Here is a 19,637-nt window from a genome sequence, read left to right on the forward strand (position 1 = left end):
TGCACTTCGCTTCCTCTTCAAAATCAAACTTGGATGCTCTTCCATCTTCAAGTTCAAAGGCTTCGTCGATGCTCTTCAATCTTCAAGTTCAGAGGCTTCATCGATACTCCTCCATCTTCAAGTTCAGTGGTTTCATTGATGCTTCATTTTCATGCGCAAGTTTGGAGGATTTGCAATGTCATATTCGTGCTCAAAGTCGCGAAGTTGAGCTCAATGCAAAGATTCATCAATGCTTCGTCAAGCTCAAGTGTGGAGGATTCCTTAATTCTTCAAATTCAAGTGCAGAGGATTCGCCAATGCTTCGCCAAACTCAAATACGGAGGATTTGTTGATGCTTTGTCAAACTCAAATGGGAAGGTCTCGTCAATGCTTCTCTATCTTCAAGTTTAAGATCGACATGCATGGCCCTACTTTCACCTTTTAAGTTCAAGATCGGTGTGCATGGCTCTGCTTTCATCTTCAAATTTAAGATTGGTGTGCATAGATCCACTTCTATCTTCAAGTTCAAGGTCGGTGTGCATGGCTTTTCAAGTTTCATGGTCGGTGTGCATGGCTCGGTTCCATCTTCAATGTCCCCATCTATAAAATTCATGATGCGTTTTCGCTTTATTCCTAAAGTCTGGCATGGCTTCGCTTCATCTCCACAAGTCTAGCATGAGCTTCACTTCATCTACACAAGTTTAGTGAGGCTTCGCTTTCGTCTCCACAAGTCTGGCGTGGCTTCGCTTCGTCTCCACAAGTCTTGGCGTGGCTTCGCTTCGTCTCCACAAGTCTGGCGTGGCTTCGCTTCATATCCACAAGTCTGGTGTGGCTTCCCTTTCATCTTCACAAGTCTGGCGTGGTTTCCCTTCATCTCCACAGTCATGTGCCGGCTTCGTTTTCATCTCCAAAATATTCACAACAAGTGTGTGCAGGTCTTTGCGCTTTTCATCTGCACAAAATTCATAACGAAGTGCGGATGATCCTCATTTCCCTATCTACCTACTTATACTGAACCTGTTCTAAAGTTGCGTGGTGCTGTTTCTATTTCTGCGTTTTCATCTTTACCAGTTCAAAGTAGCCGGCGTTTTCTGGAGGCGGAAAAAATAACCTTATGAACAAAAATCGTATACTGAGAAGAGAGATCATAGCAAGTGTAAAAGAAAAAGCAAAGAATGTGAGGAGGATAGCAAAGACCAAAGAGAAGGGAAACCAATAATAATAGAAAAGAAAAAAAAAAAAAGAAGAAAAATGGGGGTGAAAATAAAAGAATAGAGTAGCAAGATAAATGAAATAAATATTTATATTCTAAATATACAAATAAAAAAGAAAGAAAAAAGAAAGAAAACATTGGAAGAAGAGGAGAAAAAAGAGAGAAAGAAAAATGTAGAAGAAGATGAGGGATGAAGATAATGGAGGGGTTTGGGGTCTATTTATAGAGGGTCCATAGTTTTCATAACAAATTAGAAAATCCAAATCAAATAAATATTTGATTTAACATATTTGATTTTTATTATATTTCCTAATTTGATTCTATCCTAGTTTCAAATTAAATTAAACAAATTTCCTATCTAATTTGATTTTATTAGATTCCGTCCTTAAATTTATCTTCAACTAAGATTTGGACATATTTCAAATTTTATTCAAAATCAAATTTGTGGATAAAATCACAAATTAAAATTTGGCCATATTCCAAATTTTATTCAAAATAAAACACTAAGATTAAATTGTAAATAAAATCTCAAATTAAAATTTGGGCATATTCCAAATTTTATCCCAAATCTAAATCGTCAACTTTTATCTTAAAGCCAAATTATTAAGGAAAAAATCTCAAATTTAAATTTGAGCATCTTCCAAATTTTATATCAAATTCACCCAAATTTAGGTTCTCATCCTATTTCCAAATCAAATTATGGGAAATATCTAAAATTCATCCCAAATTAAATTTTGGCCATATTCCAAATTTTATTCTAAATTCAATTATTGAGTTTTTACCTTCAATCAAAATAAATTGGGAAAAAAAATCTCAATTAATTTCTCATCAAAATTTGGGCATATTCCAAATTTTATCTCAAGTTCAAATCATGAAGTTTAGCCTTTACCCTCGAAATAAAATTAAATTAGGGGATAAAGTCTCAAATTTACCTCAAATTAAAATTTGGTCATATTCCAAATTCAAATTATCCAATGTTGAGCTTTTATATCCAAATCAAATTAAATTTAGGATAAAACTCAAAGTTTTTTGTAAATTAAAAATTTGACCATATTCCAAAATTTATCCCAAATTCAAATTAAACTTATTCACTGAATTCATAGTTTGACTAACACATCAATTGAGGTCAAATTTAAGAACAGATATATTTGGATTTTGATTCCAACTTTACATTTTTCGAGATTCATCCACCCATATATGTGCATAAATCTCGAGAGGGCATTTGTTCAATGAGAAATTTTGGACCAATCACAAATTGTCACGTTATTTACTAAAATAGACAAAATTCTAAATAATTGAATTTTGGACTAATTAGAAGTCGCCACGTGTCCCAAATTGAAGTCGAAAACAAATTTCGATGATGTAACATTTCATCATGACCGTTGAATTATATAGGATTAATTTGACCCAATTTGATATTATTGTATGGGCTAAAGTCTAACTAAGTGGTTGAATTTGATCGAAGTGTCAAATCAAGCCCAAATCCAACTAATTGGGCCCAAAGGCCAGGTACATGGATAACCCAAGCCCACGAAACCCACCTATGAACTCTATAAATAGAGAAGCTCTATTCATTTGGAGAGGACAACAATTCTATACTCTAAATAACTTATAGGGAATTCTCTACAATCAGAATACTCTTAGACTCCTGAAGTTGGCCACACCTGAAGACTGAAGTCCTTCGAAGATACAAGCATTCTGAAGACTGAAGTCCTTTGAAGATGCAAGCATTCTGAAGACTGAAGTCCTTTGAAGATACAAGCCTTCTGAAGACTGAAGTTATTTGAAGATACAAGCAATTCTACATTTAGAGAGCCCAGAGAGAATTCATCAACAAGCAGAAGACTCCCAAGACTCCTAAAGTTGCACTTCTAGAAGACAAAAGACCCTTGAAGACACACACACTTTTCCAAGACTTCTACTTCAAGAACGTTTGATGCTTTTCTTCTTCAAGTCAAGCACATACACCCAACCGAGAGAGAATCAGAGGATCGAGTACTAGAGATCGAACCACATCGCTGAAGGATCTCTTACCAAAGAGTTCCACGAGCGTGTTCGGATCGCTTCGATCTCACCGTGACCGAAATACATATAATATATTCAAACATATAGTTATGTAATTAAAACTTAATCAACGGCATGTTATGAACAACAAAATAACAAAAAAATGAGTGTTATACCAATTGAAGACAATCTTCACACTTTGGAACTCAACGCAGCGGAAAACCTCCACGCGATCTACCAACGCCCAGCAGCAGTGTCAACAACAGCAGCACGAACAATCGCACGAACACGAACGCCTCAGGGACGACACCATCACTAAAGAACCCCGGGTATTCTTGGAGTGAAAACCCAAAGGGTTCTTTGGTGAATTTGGTAGATGAAGGAGAAAACATAAATCGTGTAGGCGATAAGCAAGTGGGAGGGAAAAAAACGCTATCGCATAGCAGAAATGCTTATTATTTAGGAAGAGCTACACGATCGTGTAAGTTTTACCAAACAATCATTTAGAAAAAGGTATACGATCGTTTAGCAAAATCGACACACTATACAATCGTTTAGAGAAGCTATCCGATCGTGTAGGAAACAGTGTGCGATCGTTTAGGCGCGAGGTGGACGATCGTTTAGGCGCGAGGCAACTATCGTATAGGCTCTCGATTCTTTAAGCGATTGTTCACTTTTTCAACAACGCACGCTCTTCTCTCTTTTTTGGACGATTAATGAATTGGGCGATTCAACAAAATGAAAATTCTTTTCATTTTAATTCATCGGTTACAATAACCGACGCTGCCCCACTAACCCACGTCTGAACGCGAATTTTGGATTAATTATCATATAATTAATTAATAAATATAATCATATTATATTTTTATCCTATAGTTTGATATCACATATCTACTATAGTATTTTCTCCTCTACATGATATAAATCATATTTATATCTAATTTCCTCCAAAATAATGTAACTCATGCATTTAGCCAAATATATCATATATAATTAACCAGTCCAATTATATCATATATAATCAAACTTCCTCTTGTCAATTTTAACACTTCAAATTAACCCCAACACTGGTTCTCGACTTTATCCAAGTTACCTAGGGTACCTAATGGACCTGTGGCTCAAAGCTCCAACGGTCTGTGAATAGCTGACTAAGTTCTTTAGCCATGAGATCCACCATCCGTTAACTGTCAGACATTCCACTAAAGACCAACAACTGAACTCTTCTTACCACAGATATATTTTTGTGTCCATCGGATATAACCAATCATTAGTACGATGACCCTTCACAGATGTTCGTAAGTACATCTGGGCCAAATTACCATTTTGCCCTTGTAGTTACATCTCACTCTTTAAGTACCACTGATTCATCTAATGAACAATACAACATAGTCCAACTATGTGTGAACACCTTTCGAGCCAAGAGAAGGTATGTGGCGCCACATCATTCAAGTCTCGGAACCAGCCCTTGAGGGAATTACCTATCTACTTACCCCTGTTTCGGGGAAGGAGTGAATTTCATCTTGTGTAGCTGAGTTCCCAGTTCCCAAATCAGACAAATCCTCAAAATGGTAGGTTTGAATCGGTGACCTGGCCACTCACATCTATATAAATCAAAGGACCGCCCTCAATGTTAGGAGTTCCCAGCTCACTCAGGATTGAGGTCATGTTACCTATGGTCATCCTAGTGAAGTGAAGTCTCTGTCATGAACAGTGATATATAACGAGACGTTAATATTTCGTGGTCAGGCTTTATACAAACTCTTTGTATAGGACGCCCCTGCTTACATATCCCCAACACGAATGATCAGGATCAGACCATCTGTGACAAGTCACAACACTTATGACTATCTCACAAAGCGGGCCGCATCCGTAGCGTTACCAGGATAAGGTTTCCTTTATATATCCATATACTACAGACCATTTTGGTTATCACTCAAGACGTGATCCACTTGTATGTCACCACATACATGCTCGAGTCACATACAGACAACCAAGGATTTTATGTTTATTAGTTTGTGGTAAAGCAAATACAATAAGTAACTGAGCAAAATACTAGATGTGAAGTAAATATCATATATTGTACAACACAAGCGTTTGTACAAACAGTTTAAAAACTATAGGACACGAGACTTTAGGGCATCAACCCCAACAATCGCATCAAACCAACCTCAACATCAACACCAACTCAAGTTCAATTCCACGAATTAAGTTTCTCCGGAAGCCTCGTACAAAGACTAATCCTCCAAGAAGATCAACAAGCCTGAAGGCCGATCATCCAAGAAGATCAATAAGCCCAAAGGTCGATCGTCCAAGAAAATCAACAAGCCCAAAGGTCGATCGACCAAGAAGATCAACAAGCCTAAAGGCCGATCGTCCAAGAAGATCATTAAGTCCAAAAGTCGATCATCCAATAAGATCAATAAGTCTAAAGGCCGATCATCCAATAAGATCAACAAGCCCAAAAGACCAATCACCCAAGAAGATCAACAAGTCCAAATGTCGATCGTTCAAGAAGATCAACCAACTTAAAGATTATAATTTATTTTGAAAGCATCAAAATAATATGTATTAGAGATTATACTCAATTTCCACAAAATTAATACAAATACAAAGTTCAAGTTCCACGAAATAAATTTCCCTTGAAATCTCGTGCGAACGCATACATTTTTCAATTTATACACATCAATTTCAAAAGAAAATACTTACTTGTTTTTAAACAATTTCAGAGTCCAAAAGTCATTTTTTCGACTAAATTAATTAAAAAAATGCCTCTAAACTTTACATTTTATGTTAAAAATACTCCTAACCTTTCAAAAGTTTCAAAAATACTCTTAAAATTTCGAAAAGAATTCAAAAAATACCTTTGTTGTTAGTTTTGGATAGAAACCGTTAAAATTTTGTTTAAAAAATATCATTGAACTTTAAAGGCTTAAAAAATACCCTTAACTTAATAAAAGCTAAAAAATACCTTTATCGTTATTATTTGAACATAAATCGATAATACTTTGTTACAACATAACTTTAAAAATAAAATAAAAAGTTTAAAAATGCTCCTATCATTAATATAATGATAAATTTGTTTGAAGTTTTCTTAAGTTAAAAAAGAACCAATTTCAAAATAAATTATATAGATATCCTCATTTTTTTCATATAGATACTCACATTTTTCTCTTAATTTTCCAATTCTTAGCTTACACCAATCTTCTCAACAACCAAAATTTTAAATTAAAACAAAAAACTCGGAGAATTTCAAAATTAAAATTTTTCCTTAAAACATACTAAAATGATAAATAGTCAAATAAAAAATATATATTTGACTATTAACACACACTTGACTACTGACGTACAACATTGCTAAAATATTTACATCTTAAAATCCTTTAGTACCTCATTTATTATCTTTCATATATCTTGATTAAAGTGTGCAGTTTCATTTATTTATTTATTTTAGATAAACAAGTGTCAAATAGTTAACAAAAAGGGGAATACAAGGGTACTGAAGAGGGGAGGGGAGAAAAATATATGAAAAATAGAGAAGTAAGACGGTGTTGCCGGTTTTTGTTCGTATAATAGTAAAGGTATTTTAGATTTTTTTTTTCAAAATTTAAGGATATTTTAAAATTTTTTGAAAGTTCATAGGTGTTTTTTTTTTTTTTTTTAAAAAAAAAAACAATAATGTGCCTGAAAACGACGTTCGACTTGCATGATGTTAAACATGTAGCTAGCTGCTCAGCTATGCGTTATTCATGCTACCGTAGAAATACCTTGTTTGAGGATGAGGATGGTGCAAATTGAAGAAACCATGTGAATGGACCACAAGCGGAAGCGGATCGTCCCATTTTTTCCCCAAAATTTCACAGAATACTATTTTTACAGTGATAGGGACATACCATGCATTTAATTAAATAAAACATACAACATGGTTGAAATAAAACAAACAAAGAAATAATTTGGGTTTGGAACCCTTACCTCTGAAGACCAAATCTTCACGTAAAATCCTTCGATCTCCAATTGGACAACACCACGATAGAAACTTTAGTATTATCAAGGATGAGAACCCAAGAGGAGTGGACTCTGACTGTTTTGGATTTTTTGTGAGGGAAAATTAGAAAAAAAAGAAAGAGAACAGAGGAAAAAGGACGGGAATTTCTCAGAGATATATCTGTTAGATCTCTTTTGTGTGTCTTTTTTTTTTAGGAAGAAGAATACAACTCAAAAACCCTTTTTGATAACTATCTCCCACCACCCTCGTAAAATAGAAAATGATGAGAGATTAGTGCGGAGGAAAATTATTTTCCTTCCATAATTCAAAATTGAAATTTAAAATAAATTTAATTTTAAATAATATATATATATATATAAAACAACCAACTTATTACACGTATGTATATATAACTACTATATATTATATCATATATAACATATGACATATGGTTTCAAATCTATCACCAATAACATTTAATATAAATCTCATTTATATTAAATTTAATCATATAAATCAAATTCATATAATTAATATTCAAATCATATTCAAATATTTATTTATTTGCTCTCATAAACATTTTATATAATAATGTATCAAATACATTACAGTAATTATATCATATATAATTAAATTAAATTAATTATATCAAAACTGATTTTCATTTATTCCCGTTGAGCTACCGAGGGGATATCATGGACCTGTGGCTTGAAGCTCAAACGGTACATGAGTAATTAATTACACTCTTTAATTAAATTTTCACCGTCTATTAATTGACAGGCACTCCACTAAAAACCGTTAGCTGCACTTTTCGCACCACATATATATTTTTGTGTCCATTGGATATAACCAATCAACGGTACAATGACCCTTCACAAATTGCTCGTAAGTACAGTTGAACCAAAATTACCGTTTTGCCCATGTAGTTACATTTATCTTCTTAAGTACCACTGAACTTTCTAATGAACAATAAATCATAGTCTAACTATGACCAAACCCCTATCGGGCCAGGAGAGGGTGTGACGCCACATTGTTCAAGCCTCATAATCAGCCCTTAAGAGAGCAATTTATCTACTTGCCCCGACATTGGCGAATGAGTGAATTCCTTATTGTATAGCTGTGTTCCCAGCTCCCCAATCAGACAAATCCTAAAATGGTAGACTTGTTGAGTCGACGATCTGGCTACTCTCACTCGTACAAATCAAATGATCGTTTTCATAGGCAAGAGTTCACAACTCACTTAGGATTCATGTCATATTACCTATGGTCATCTCGGTGAAATGTAAGTCTATATTATGAACGGTTAAAGACTAAACATTTCGTAGTTCGGTCTAATAAAAACTCATTTGTATAGATTATCCCCGCTCACATGTCTCCACATGAATGAACAGGATCAAATGATTTGTAACACTTTACAACAATTGTAACATCTACAAACGGGCCATACTCGTAGTGTCACTAGGATAAGGTATACAACCTTATTCATCTATTACAAACTATTTAGGTTATCACTTAAACATGATCCACCCGTATGTCTCTACATACATGTTTAAGCTATAAAATAATCCTGGATATTAGTTTATTGGTTCGTGGTTAATGCAACTAATTTTGAAATAAACCATCATATATTTTATTACATAAATAAAATGATTATACAATACAATTACAAACTATAGGACTCTACGAGATTTAGGGCATCAACCAACACAAATACATTCCATGTTGGACAAAAGTAACAATAAAGGTATTTTTTGAACTTATTTTGGAAGTTTAAGGATATTTTTGAAACTTTTGAAAGTTAAATGGTATTTTACAAATTACAAAATTTAGAGATATTTTGTATAATTTAACTTTTTTTTTTTTTAATATCATCTTGGTGTCTTAATTTGAGTTTTATTTTATTTTTTACAATATATTTTCAACTCTCAATTTAAGTCTGTTTTTCCACAATTCTCAAACTTAATCGTTGACAATATTTTTCATGCAAGAGAAATACATTATGTGATTACATTTAAATATTTATAAAGGAAATGGTAATGAGAACTATGTTTTTTAAAAAGAAACAACTGTAGTAACTAATTGTAAGATTTATTTGATGAACATTTAAAAGAACACGAACTAAAATGGAATGAGACGTAATGAAATACATAGACCAAAATAGTAATTTTTAAAGCATAGGATCAAAATACTACTTTTAACGTATATATATATATATTTAAATATATAAACACAAATAAAGCATATCTCAAATGTCAAATTTATTAAGTCAAAATATCATTTCAGTCTATATATTTTGATTTTTTTTCATTTTGAACATTGTAACTTTAAATTTTCAATTGTAGTCTCTATACTTGTAATAAATTTTAAAATTAGTAGTATACTAATAGTTTTCTTCTTCTTCTTTTTGTCTTTCTTTCAAACGGTCTATTTTAGTTTTCCATCTATAAATCACAAAAAAAATATTTACATAGTATTTTTTTTGAATAATACATTTTTGATCCTTAGATTTTAACTCTAGTTTCTATTTGGTCAATAGATCTTAAAATTTAGCACATTTAGTCATTAAATTTTGAGTTTTGTTTCATTCTAGTCCATAAGTTTCAAAATGTTATAATTTTACCTTGATGTTTAAGTTTGTTTCAATTTGGTCTCTAGATTTCAAAATTTTAAATTTTTAACCTCAAATTTTCATTAAATACAAACTTTCAATCACTGGTGTCAATTTCTATTAATTGATTAAAAATAATTAGGACGTGAAATTGAATTTTAAAACTGATAAAAATAATGAAATGTAATTAATCATAATTTATTTAATAAATTTTAATTTAATATAAATTATATCTAAAGATGAAAATGAATATTAAAAAATTGTGTTTAAAAGTGTAAATATTGAAATACAGGACCAAATTTAAGTCAAACTCAAATATTAAGGATAAATTTATAATATTTTAAATTTTAAAAATTAAATTGAAACGAAACTCAGATTTTTTTGAAACGAAACTCAAATATTAAAAACTAAAAATCGAGGAAATAAATAGAAAAAAAAGAAAAAAACTAAAAAGAGAGTTTTTCGTGAAAATTATTATTATGATTATATTCCAAATGATATTTTAACAAAATTATTATTATTTCGACTTATTGTAATCTGCAATCTGTTAAATCGGCGAACAGCCGAAGCGCGAACGCCGATTCACCGTTTAAAAGCCGCGGCGGTTCTTCATTTGATAGTGGGCGGTGTTCTCCGTCTATTGATTCCTTTTCATCATTCTCTTTCGTAAAACCCAATCGCATCTGAATCACACAGCAGCCTCTGCATCTCATTTTTCAAGCTATGGGACACGGTATGACTCTGGTGGATTACAATCTTTATGCTTTTGTTCTTAAAATTTTGTTGGATTGTTTATTTTCGTTCAGGAGAAGATTGGTTTTCATGTAGAATATTCAATGTTTCAGGTGACAAAGGAAGACCCAGCAAAAAACCTAAATTCGGCAAGGTTTGTTTGGTTTTTGAACTCCAGGTTATTTGATAGGTTCGGTGTTTTTGTATTGCGTAAATAATGGTTGATCAATTGAGCATAATTTCAGGAGGATTACAAGAAAGCTAGTTTTGAAGAAGATGATGTATACCATCTTGATGATCTTGACGACGATGATCGCTATGGTAAATCTTCGTATATCTTGAAGGATATTTGGTTTAATTAATGAATTGCTTTGTTAGTTGGTGTGGGTTCTAATTGACCGAGTCAATGGAATTTTAGGTGATAAAGACGGAGGCAAGAGAGATTTCAGCAAATTGGAGTTAAAACCTGACCATGCTAACCGGCCGTTATGGGCTTGTGCTGATGGTCGGATATTCCTTGAAACTTTCTCGCCCTTGTACAAACAGGCATATGATTTCCTTATTGCCATTGCGGAACCAGTTTGCAGGTAACTTAAATCTACTGAAGGAGAAAATTGTGGTGGATTACGTTAAGATTAAGTTATTGTTCATGTCAATATGTTAATGTGATCGATATTCAGGCCCGAATCAATGCATGAGTACAACCTCACTCCACATTCCTTGTATGCTGCGGTTTCTGTTGGTTTGGAGACAGAAACAATTATAGCGGTTTTGAGTAAGTTGTCTAAGGCCAAACTTCCCAAGGAGATGATTGATTTCATTTATGCTTCTACTACCAATTATGGCAAGGTGAAGCTTGTCCTTAAAAAGAACCGATATCTTGTGGAATCCCCATTTCCAGAGGCAAGTGCTCACTTAACTTGGTTCCTTGTTTAGATGGAAATACATAGCCTAGTCATTATTGGCAATCTAAATGGTTGCTTAATTACTGCAGGTGTTGCAGAAATTGCTCAAGGATGAGGTTATAGGCAGAGCCAGAATCATTCCCGAGGTATGGTCCTAACTGGCGTGTTCATTTTTCAGATGTAGTTAACAACACAGTTATTATGGATTCTTTGGGCTGTACCTACACCTTGTTTTTATTGATATTGGGAACTGTCAGGATTCTCGTGGAAATGGTGATTTTACAATTAGCAAAACAGCAGGTGAACTTGGCAGTCGCCATGAAGGATTGCTTAATGAAGCAGAAGCTGCAGCTGCAGCTGAGGAAAGAGAAACTCATTCATTTGAAATTGACCCATCACAGGTTATATGGATTTCAAAATTTTAAGACTGAACGTAAACAAATTGATGCCTACAACTTATGTTGTTCTTCCTCTCCTTATTTATTGTATTTTGGATCTTGATCAAATGACAGGTTGAAAATGTTAAACAACGCTGCCTGCCCAATGCCTTAAATTATCCCATGTTGGAAGAGTATGACTTTAGAAATGACACTGTGAGTCTTTACTTAGCTGTTTCCTTGATTCCTTGTTTTCCTCCATTGAATTGGGATTTGGAAGGAGAATGGTCTCAAGTTTTGATTATTTTCTTATTTTCTGTATAAGAAATCGGCTCTTATTTCAATATTTATTCCTGGATTTTTAGATCAATCCAGACTTGGATATGGAACTGAAACCACAGGCTCAGCCTAGGCCGTATCAGGAAAAGAGTCTTAGCAAAATGTTTGGAAATGGTAGGTATCCTTGTTGCATGGCGTCTTTATTTCGTTTGAGCTGCTTGTTATCGATTTTCTATGAGTAATCTCAGCACCCTATTTTACTCTTCTGTTTATTTTATTTTGGAACAGTACTTTTGTAGAATAAATTTCTTTTCGTTTTGGTAAAATCTTGGTTTATTTAATCATTAATCATTAGAGACTCCCAAGCACATGAATTTTCTATAAATAGAAAATGAAGGGCTTGTTATTCAACAATATAACATGACTTATATATCCATGTCAACCAATATCATCATCCATAAACATAAATATATATATGCTTTTATTTATTAGTTATCTAGATTAATTAGATTTTTTTAATTTAATTCTTTTCATTCATTAAAAAATGGAATTAACTTGATAGATTATTTCGATAGGATAAATTAGTTTACTTTCATCATTAATATGGGTTGCCTGGGACTTGAATCTGGAACTAGTCGGATAGAGTAGATAAATTACTTTTTAAAAAATAAGTATGCTCTGATTGTCTTTTGGTTTCAACGTGAAGTTTGAAAGTTGTGATTTTTAACTGTCTAATCATTTTTTTTTAAAAATTAATATCCTCCTATTTATCCTGTACATTTTTGGGCCTCACGAGCAGTTTGGATAACTTGGGTTTTTTTCCCCCTCTTTTGAATTTATCTAAATGCCTTAACTGAGAATAGTCAGTTGTTTTATTTAGTTTCAAGCTCTGATCATGTATGTATATTTGCAGGTAGAGCAAGATCTGGCATTATTGTACTTCCTTGTGGAGCCGGGAAGTCTCTGGTTGGTGTTTCTGCGGCCAGTCGTATCCGGAAAAGTTGTTTATGTTTAGCTACAAATGCTGTATCAGTGGATCAGTGGGCTTTTCAGTTTAAGTTGTGGTCTACCATTCGAGATGATCAAATTTGTCGGTTCACATCAGATAGTAAAGAAAGATTTCGAGGAAATGCCGGGGTGGTTGTTACAACCTATAACATGGTTGCTTTTGGTGGTAAAAGATCTGAAGAATCTGAAAAGATTATTGAAGAAATCAGAAACAGAGAATGGGGACTACTTCTTATGGACGAGGTAATTTTACCATTTTGTGTTCACTTATTATCTTTTTAACTAAACATTTTTAGTGCAAGTTTTCGTCCATTCTGTTTCTAGGTGCACGTGGTTCCTGCTCACATGTTTCGTAAGGTTATCAGCCTGACTAAGTCTCACTGCAAGCTTGGACTTACAGGTACATGACGTTATGGTCTTCTAACCCTCTTGGGTTGTGGTTTCTGTTGATACTGAAAATTAACTTTGATTAATTTATTGCAGCCACACTTGTGAGAGAAGACGAAAGAATTACAGATTTAAATTTTCTTATTGGTCCCAAGTTGTATGAAGCGAACTGGTTGGATCTTGTGAAAGGAGGATTTATTGCAAATGTGCAGTGTGCTGAAGTTTGGTGTCCTATGACAAAGGAGTTTTTTGCTGAATATCTGAAGAAAGAAAACTCAAAGAAAAAGCAGGTTTTTTAATTTCAATGAAGTAAATTTTTTCTTATAACCTTATGCCTGTCCTATATTAATTATCACTGTGCTGAGAAGTGAGAACGTTGTTATAGTTGACAAGATAATTTGGATATAACCAGCATGGTATATTCTGGTTTAAGAACTTTTTTTAATGAGGTATTTTGGAATATGATATGTCTGTCTGCCATCAGTACATTTACGTGCTCTTGTGGTTGTTTCCTTCTCTAATATGCTGCCTTTCACATTTCAGGCTCTTTATGTAATGAACCCCAATAAGTTCAGGGCGTGTGAGTTTCTCATACGGTTTCATGAACAGCAGCGTGGTGATAAGATCATTGTTTTTGCTGATAATCTTTTTGCACTTACGGAGTATGCAATGAAGCTCCGTAAACCTATGATTTATGGTGCGACAAGGTTAGACAAAATTGTTTTGCGTTGAAACAAACTCAACCTTACATGTATTTGACATTTATAGCTGGATTTTCATTTTATTTTCCAAATTTGTAGTCATATTGAGAGGACAAAAATTCTTGAAGCATTCAAAACTAGTCGTGATGTGAATACCGTTTTTCTTTCAAAGGTACTTTTCTTCTCTCATCCTTCCTTTTTCCTTCTCCGCCATCAAATCTCAATATATAACAATGGAAGTAGTATTAGTAATAACAAGAACAAAAAAAAAAAAAGGAAAAAGAAAAAAAGAGATATAGTTGGTTTTAGATTAGGCCAGTGGATGTGTCATGTTATATTTTCTTCGTTATCAGTCAATCTGATGGAGAAATAAATGAAGGTCAATAATCGAGTAAAATTCGTAACAGCCAGCCAGTTTTCGTTGTCCAGTAGTTGGCCAATAATCTGCCTTTTGTAAATCTTTATCGTTATTCTTTATTTGATTGAGTTGTGAGTCCTTGGAGGCAACTGGGTTTTCAAATTGTTCCCTGATTACTGACTAATTTGAGTTTTTTTTTCTCCTCTAAAAAACAAATGAAAAATCATGGAAACACAGCCTTGAGGCAGAGGGGTGAGCTACATCTCTCAAAAGAAACTAGTGAAGCACCGGTTCCAAATCAGGGAGGATTTGAGCTAGGCTATAATTACAAAAAAGAAGTCTTGTGTCTTAGACAACAAAAAGGAGAGTTAGATTGTACATTATTGAAAAAGTATTCAAATGTATCCAGCTTATCTTCAAAGACCCTCCAATTTCTTTCCTTCCGAAGTTCCCAGAAATCTGGACGGCAATTCTCCTCAAAACCTTTGCTGTTTCTCTCAGGTTCCACCCTTTTGAAACTTCAAGAAGCCACTCCATCACAGAATTTGGCAAACACATGTGGAACGTCTTTTATTAAAGACACCGTCCTCTCCAGGCAGGACACTAGAAAAATAAATGATCAATATCTTTGTTGAGTCGTTAAACTTTTGTAACCGGACTCCAAAGGGAAGTTTTAAGTTTGTGGGAAGTTTCAGCAAGCTTGATGAAAGCCATTCTGTAACCGTGGCTTCTTTCTTCAGGGAGTCAAGGTAAATGTCCGAGAAAGATTCCTCCAAAGAAAAGGGCCCGACCACTTGTCTTTCCAAAACTTAATTCTGCCACCATTTTCAGCCTTGAAATTTATGAAATGGAGGAAGAATCACTGTTTTCTGTGATCTCGAACCATGGCCTTCCTTTTGGAATACCCTTAGGTGGGACTTGGGAGGGTAGTCTACCCTAAGGGGCTCCACCCATAAATGCTGGTCTGCAGTCTTCCTCCAAAGAGCTTATTCTTCATGAACGAATCTCCATAGCCATTTCAGTAGAAGTGCATTGTTCCCTTGTTTCAGAGAACCAATTCCCAGCCACTATATTGAAGAGGGCAGAGCCATTCGAACTTTGACGATTTTCGATCAATTACTTCAAAGTTACTTTTTGGCAAATCATCTCTCAAGTTTTTCTTCATAGAGAGTTTTTAAATTAGTATGACTTTTGAAAGATTATTTGTATTTATTAGGACTTTTAGATGAATCGTTTTAGTTAGAAGATTTAGTCTTTTATGTTTCCTCCTAAAGTTATTAGTAGTTTGAGGTCAAGATGATCTCAAGAGTTGAATTGTTTGCTTTTGTTTTATTTAAGGTGGGCGATAACTCTATCGATATTCCTGAGGCAAATGTGATTATTCAGATTTCATCACATGCGGGTTCAAGACGTCAAGAAGCCCAACGTCTGGGGCGTATTCTTAGGGCCAAGGTTAAGACTACATCTGCAGTTCAACATTTGTGCATTTTTTAATGTTTCTGTTGAGCAGTTTGCAGGAATTAGCTTGCGTTTTCAAATGTCATCCTGTATAACTAGAATTTCGTACTCTATGGCAGCTTGAAAGTTGTAATAGATTTATATTTCATTTTCACCTAATGTGCCTTGTGCGGAGTCCGTGCATAATTTTTACCTGGGATTGGTGAATAACTGACTGCGTACAGTTTTGTACTAGAATACTTCTTGTATGGTAGTAAAGGTGGAGTATTAGCATGAGGTAGTATTGTTAAAATAATCTGTAGATTGAATACATTCTTTTACTTATCGTCTATATATTTTTTTACTGGACCACAGGGTAAACATCAGGACAGGATGGCTGGGGGTAAAGAGGAGTATAATGCCTTCTTCTATTCGCTTGTTTCTACTGATACACAGGTTGACATCTATCCATTGTTTATCTGAATAGTGTAAAAATAGATGTCTCTCTCTTGGTCTAATGGGATATATTGCATGTTGAATTTTAATGCAGGAAATGTACTATTCAACTAAACGACAACAGTTTCTGATCGATCAAGGTTATAGCTTTAAGGTTGTATTTTGTCTCAGCATTTGCTGCATTCTTGTTTATCCATGTTAAAAGGTTTTAAAGATTTACATGTTAAAAGGTTCTTATCCAAACTTTCGTTTGATTATTATTATTATTACTACTGTTATTTAAATTATTGGCTCTTGTTTGGGATTTATGAGAAATGGAAAACGAAGTTAAAGATTTTTGGACTTTTGGCATATGTGGCAGATGAATGCATGGGGAAAATTCTATGACTTTGGTAGTCTAGAAGTTTTTTCATACAAGTTTCCTTTATTGGTTGCCATATTCGTAGCATTTTAAAATAATATGGAGTCTATGAAATAAATTAATATATCATTTAATGACATGTTTAAATATGAATGGAAAGAGCACGTATTATGGTAGCACTAAAATTTTCCAATGAATGCATGTGCTGTCATTTCCTATAAAAGTGGAATTGTGACAGGTAATTACAAGCTTGCCACCAGCGGATGCAGGAGCTGAGTTGAGCTATCATCGTCTTGATGATCAGTTGGCACTTCTTGGGAAGGTTACCATCTTCAAATATCGTTCTTCTTTACTCCTCTGAAAGATATTCTGACATGCTTTCATTTGTCAGGTACTGAATGCAGGCGATGATATGGTAGGATTGGAGCAGTTAGAAGATGATGCAGACCAAATTGCACTCGATAAGGCTCGGCGTTCAATGGGATCCATGAGTGCAATGTCGGGAGCAAATGGCATGGTTTACATGGAGTACAGGTATACCATACCTCCTCCCCAAAAATTATGACATAATCTAAACATAGAAATGAATTTAACAGTAGGTGTTTTGTATACATCGGTTTCCAATTTTGTGTATTTCCTTTTTTCAGCACTGGACGGAAACTTGCGGGTCAAGGGCAGCTTAAGAGCAAGCCAAAAGACCCTGCGAAGAGACATCATCTGTTCAAAAAGCGGTTTGCCTGAGAGAACGACTGACCTGAATGGCTGGGGCTTAGTCATGTCCTAAAAAAATATCGGCTAACGCAAAGGTAAGGAAGTGTTTGGACTTGATCGAAGTTTCGAGATGTTAATTATTAGTATGGATAGAAAAAGAAACAGAAGGAAGCTTATATATAACAAATACCAAACAACCCTCCGCCTAGTTTTGTCTTTTGGGAAAGATAGAGGAACTGTATTACTAAAAACCTACAAACTAGTAATAATGTGTGTATGAGTTACTTAATTACCCTCCATCTCTCTTGTTCAAGGAGTCAAAAAGAGGGAAAAAAGGAGACCCTTTGACAGAATTTCATAGATAAAAGACTTTCCCAAAGCCTCAATAAGTCAAACTAAACAACCCTTGGAATATTCTGAAGGATGTGAGAAGGCAAAAGATTCTTTGTTATCAGGAGAGGTCCATTTGAAAAGAAAGAAAGCGAAAGGAAAGAACAGAACAGTATTCTTTTACAAGAGGTGTGATGAATTGTACTGCAAAAGAGTCAACTTTTAGTCTTTCCACTATTCGTTGGATTTTGTTTCAATGGAATTTGACTTTCCCCCCCCTTGGATTTATGAAATGTGTCTGAAACCAGTGAACCAAGAAGGAAAAGTTGAAGACGAAAGTGAATTAGAAGAGCTTCTGAAGGAATTTATGTTATGGGAACCATCTATCAACTTCCTAGCGGGTGGTGTGGTTTATGAATTATTATGCATATTTATTTTGCTTTTAAAGGTTTAAGTAAATAAATGTTTTATTGTAGTTTTATTTTTGTTTTTAAGTTCTATATAAAATAAGAAAATTTAAGGTTAAAAGACACCCTTAGTATTTGAATATTCATATAAATAATAGTTTGGTCTTTGAACTTAAGTTTGTAATGAGTTAGTCCACGGATCTTCATATTTGTAATAATTTCTTCCCTACTGTGAAAATTCCATCAAAATTGATTGTTAATATTTATTATGTAAATTTAGTTTTTATAGGTTATATAAATAAATTTGATCCCTGATTGTTCAAAATTTTACTAAATCTCAATATCTTTTAGGATAGGGGCAAATCGTTATGAATTGTCACTTTTTATCAACTAATTGTTATAAATTTAAAAGTTTATGAACTAAATTGTAACAAACTTGGAGACCAAATTGTTACTTTTATGAAAGTTTGAGGACCAAAAGTGTTTTTAGCCAAATTTTAGAGCTGTTTTAACTTATTTTCAAATATAACAAAACTTCGCTGTCTATTAGGGATAGACATTGGTAGATATCTATCAATGTCCTGATGAAAATATATTTGTTGCTATATTTGAAATATTTTCAACCATTTTGTCATATAAAACAATTGCCCGAATTTTAATTATCATTTAGCAACTATTCTAATTTTTTGAAATTAAAGAGTTATTTGAGCTATGCTCATATTGATATTTATATCAATATTCTCCAACATGAATTATAAGTGGACATTTTCATAAGTTTAGAAATTAAGATGCTAAAGTGAGTTTAGTTTAACAATAATGTGGATTTTTTCTTTTGAGGTTGAAGATTCAATCTTTCATCCATCTATTAAAAACGAAATAAAAGAATATTTGGAATTTTGAAAATTAAGATATATAGTCCATTGTGAATTGAGTATGGATTAACGAGTTGAAGCACATACTCAAAGGTAAAAGGGGAGAAGATATGTACTTAAATATTTTTGTTCTTGTTTGAACAATTTTTTGAGGTGACTTCAGGACTAGGAACAGAATTTAAACCCTTTATTCTTCTTAGGTGATGAAATTACAGGTTCTGATATGACTAAACAGGTTTGCATCCTTCTTTGACAAGCCAACATTGATCGTCTCTTTTTCCATTTTTTTCCGTTCTTTCATGTGTTGAATGAGATGTCAAAGTCTAAGATTTGTAACAAATGCTCGCCTAGAATTGAGGAATTTTTTTGGTTGTTGAGATTTGAGATTGATGCTTAATTAGTTTTTGAAGTTTTAAAAGGAACACTATTGAATAAAAATCGTTTCGAAATTGGCTTTAAATGGATCACGAATCCATTTGATTGTTAGTTGTTTAAATGACCAAGTCGTTAATACATCATGTATGATAGGT

General features: G+C 33.6%; 1 protein-coding gene across 4 annotated transcripts; it reads left to right on the forward strand.

Moving 5' to 3' along the window:
- Positions 1-10,305: 10,305 nt before the first annotated feature.
- LOC120067096 (general transcription and DNA repair factor IIH helicase subunit XPB1) lies at positions 10,306-18,497 on the forward strand. Of its 4 annotated transcripts, none has more exons than XR_005478929.1 (21): positions 10,306-10,519; positions 10,632-10,672; positions 10,764-10,839; positions 10,937-11,105; positions 11,199-11,421; positions 11,513-11,569; positions 11,681-11,824; positions 11,936-12,016; positions 12,166-12,253; positions 12,993-13,330; positions 13,412-13,487; positions 13,571-13,764; positions 14,018-14,181; positions 14,275-14,347; positions 15,872-15,985; positions 16,346-16,426; positions 16,521-16,580; positions 17,026-17,109; positions 17,179-17,321; positions 17,435-17,593; positions 18,137-18,497. XR_005478929.1 is itself a non-coding variant. In XM_039018497.1 (20 exons), the coding sequence occupies exons 1-20, from the start codon at positions 10,510-10,512 to the stop codon at positions 17,526-17,528; spliced, it is 2,310 nt and encodes a 769-aa protein (XP_038874425.1). In that variant the 5' UTR covers positions 10,306-10,509; the 3' UTR covers positions 17,529-18,495. The 4 variants fall into 4 exon arrangements, 1 of the variants encoding a protein (XP_038874425.1); XR_005478928.1 differs by having other exon boundaries at positions 17,435-18,017; positions 18,137-18,495; XR_005478927.1 differs by having other exon boundaries at positions 17,813-18,495.
- The last annotated feature ends 1,140 nt before the right edge of the window (positions 18,498-19,637 follow it).

The sequence above is a fragment of the Benincasa hispida genome, chromosome 12 (assembly GCF_009727055.1).
Source record: "Benincasa hispida cultivar B227 chromosome 12, ASM972705v1, whole genome shotgun sequence".
Classification (NCBI taxonomy): Eukaryota; Viridiplantae; Streptophyta; class Magnoliopsida; order Cucurbitales; family Cucurbitaceae; genus Benincasa; species Benincasa hispida.

What these genes read in the sequence shown, in the direction of transcription:
- LOC120067096 (XM_039018497.1), top strand. An exon ending in ATTGCGGAACCAGTTTGCAG is followed by an intron (nt 11,106 to 11,198) that starts GTAACTTAAATC and finishes ATCGATATTCAG; the next exon opens with GCCCGAATCAATGCATGAGT. An exon ending in GACTACTTCTTATGGACGAG is followed by an intron (nt 13,331 to 13,411) that starts GTAATTTTACCA and finishes TTCTGTTTCTAG; the next exon opens with GTGCACGTGGTTCCTGCTCA.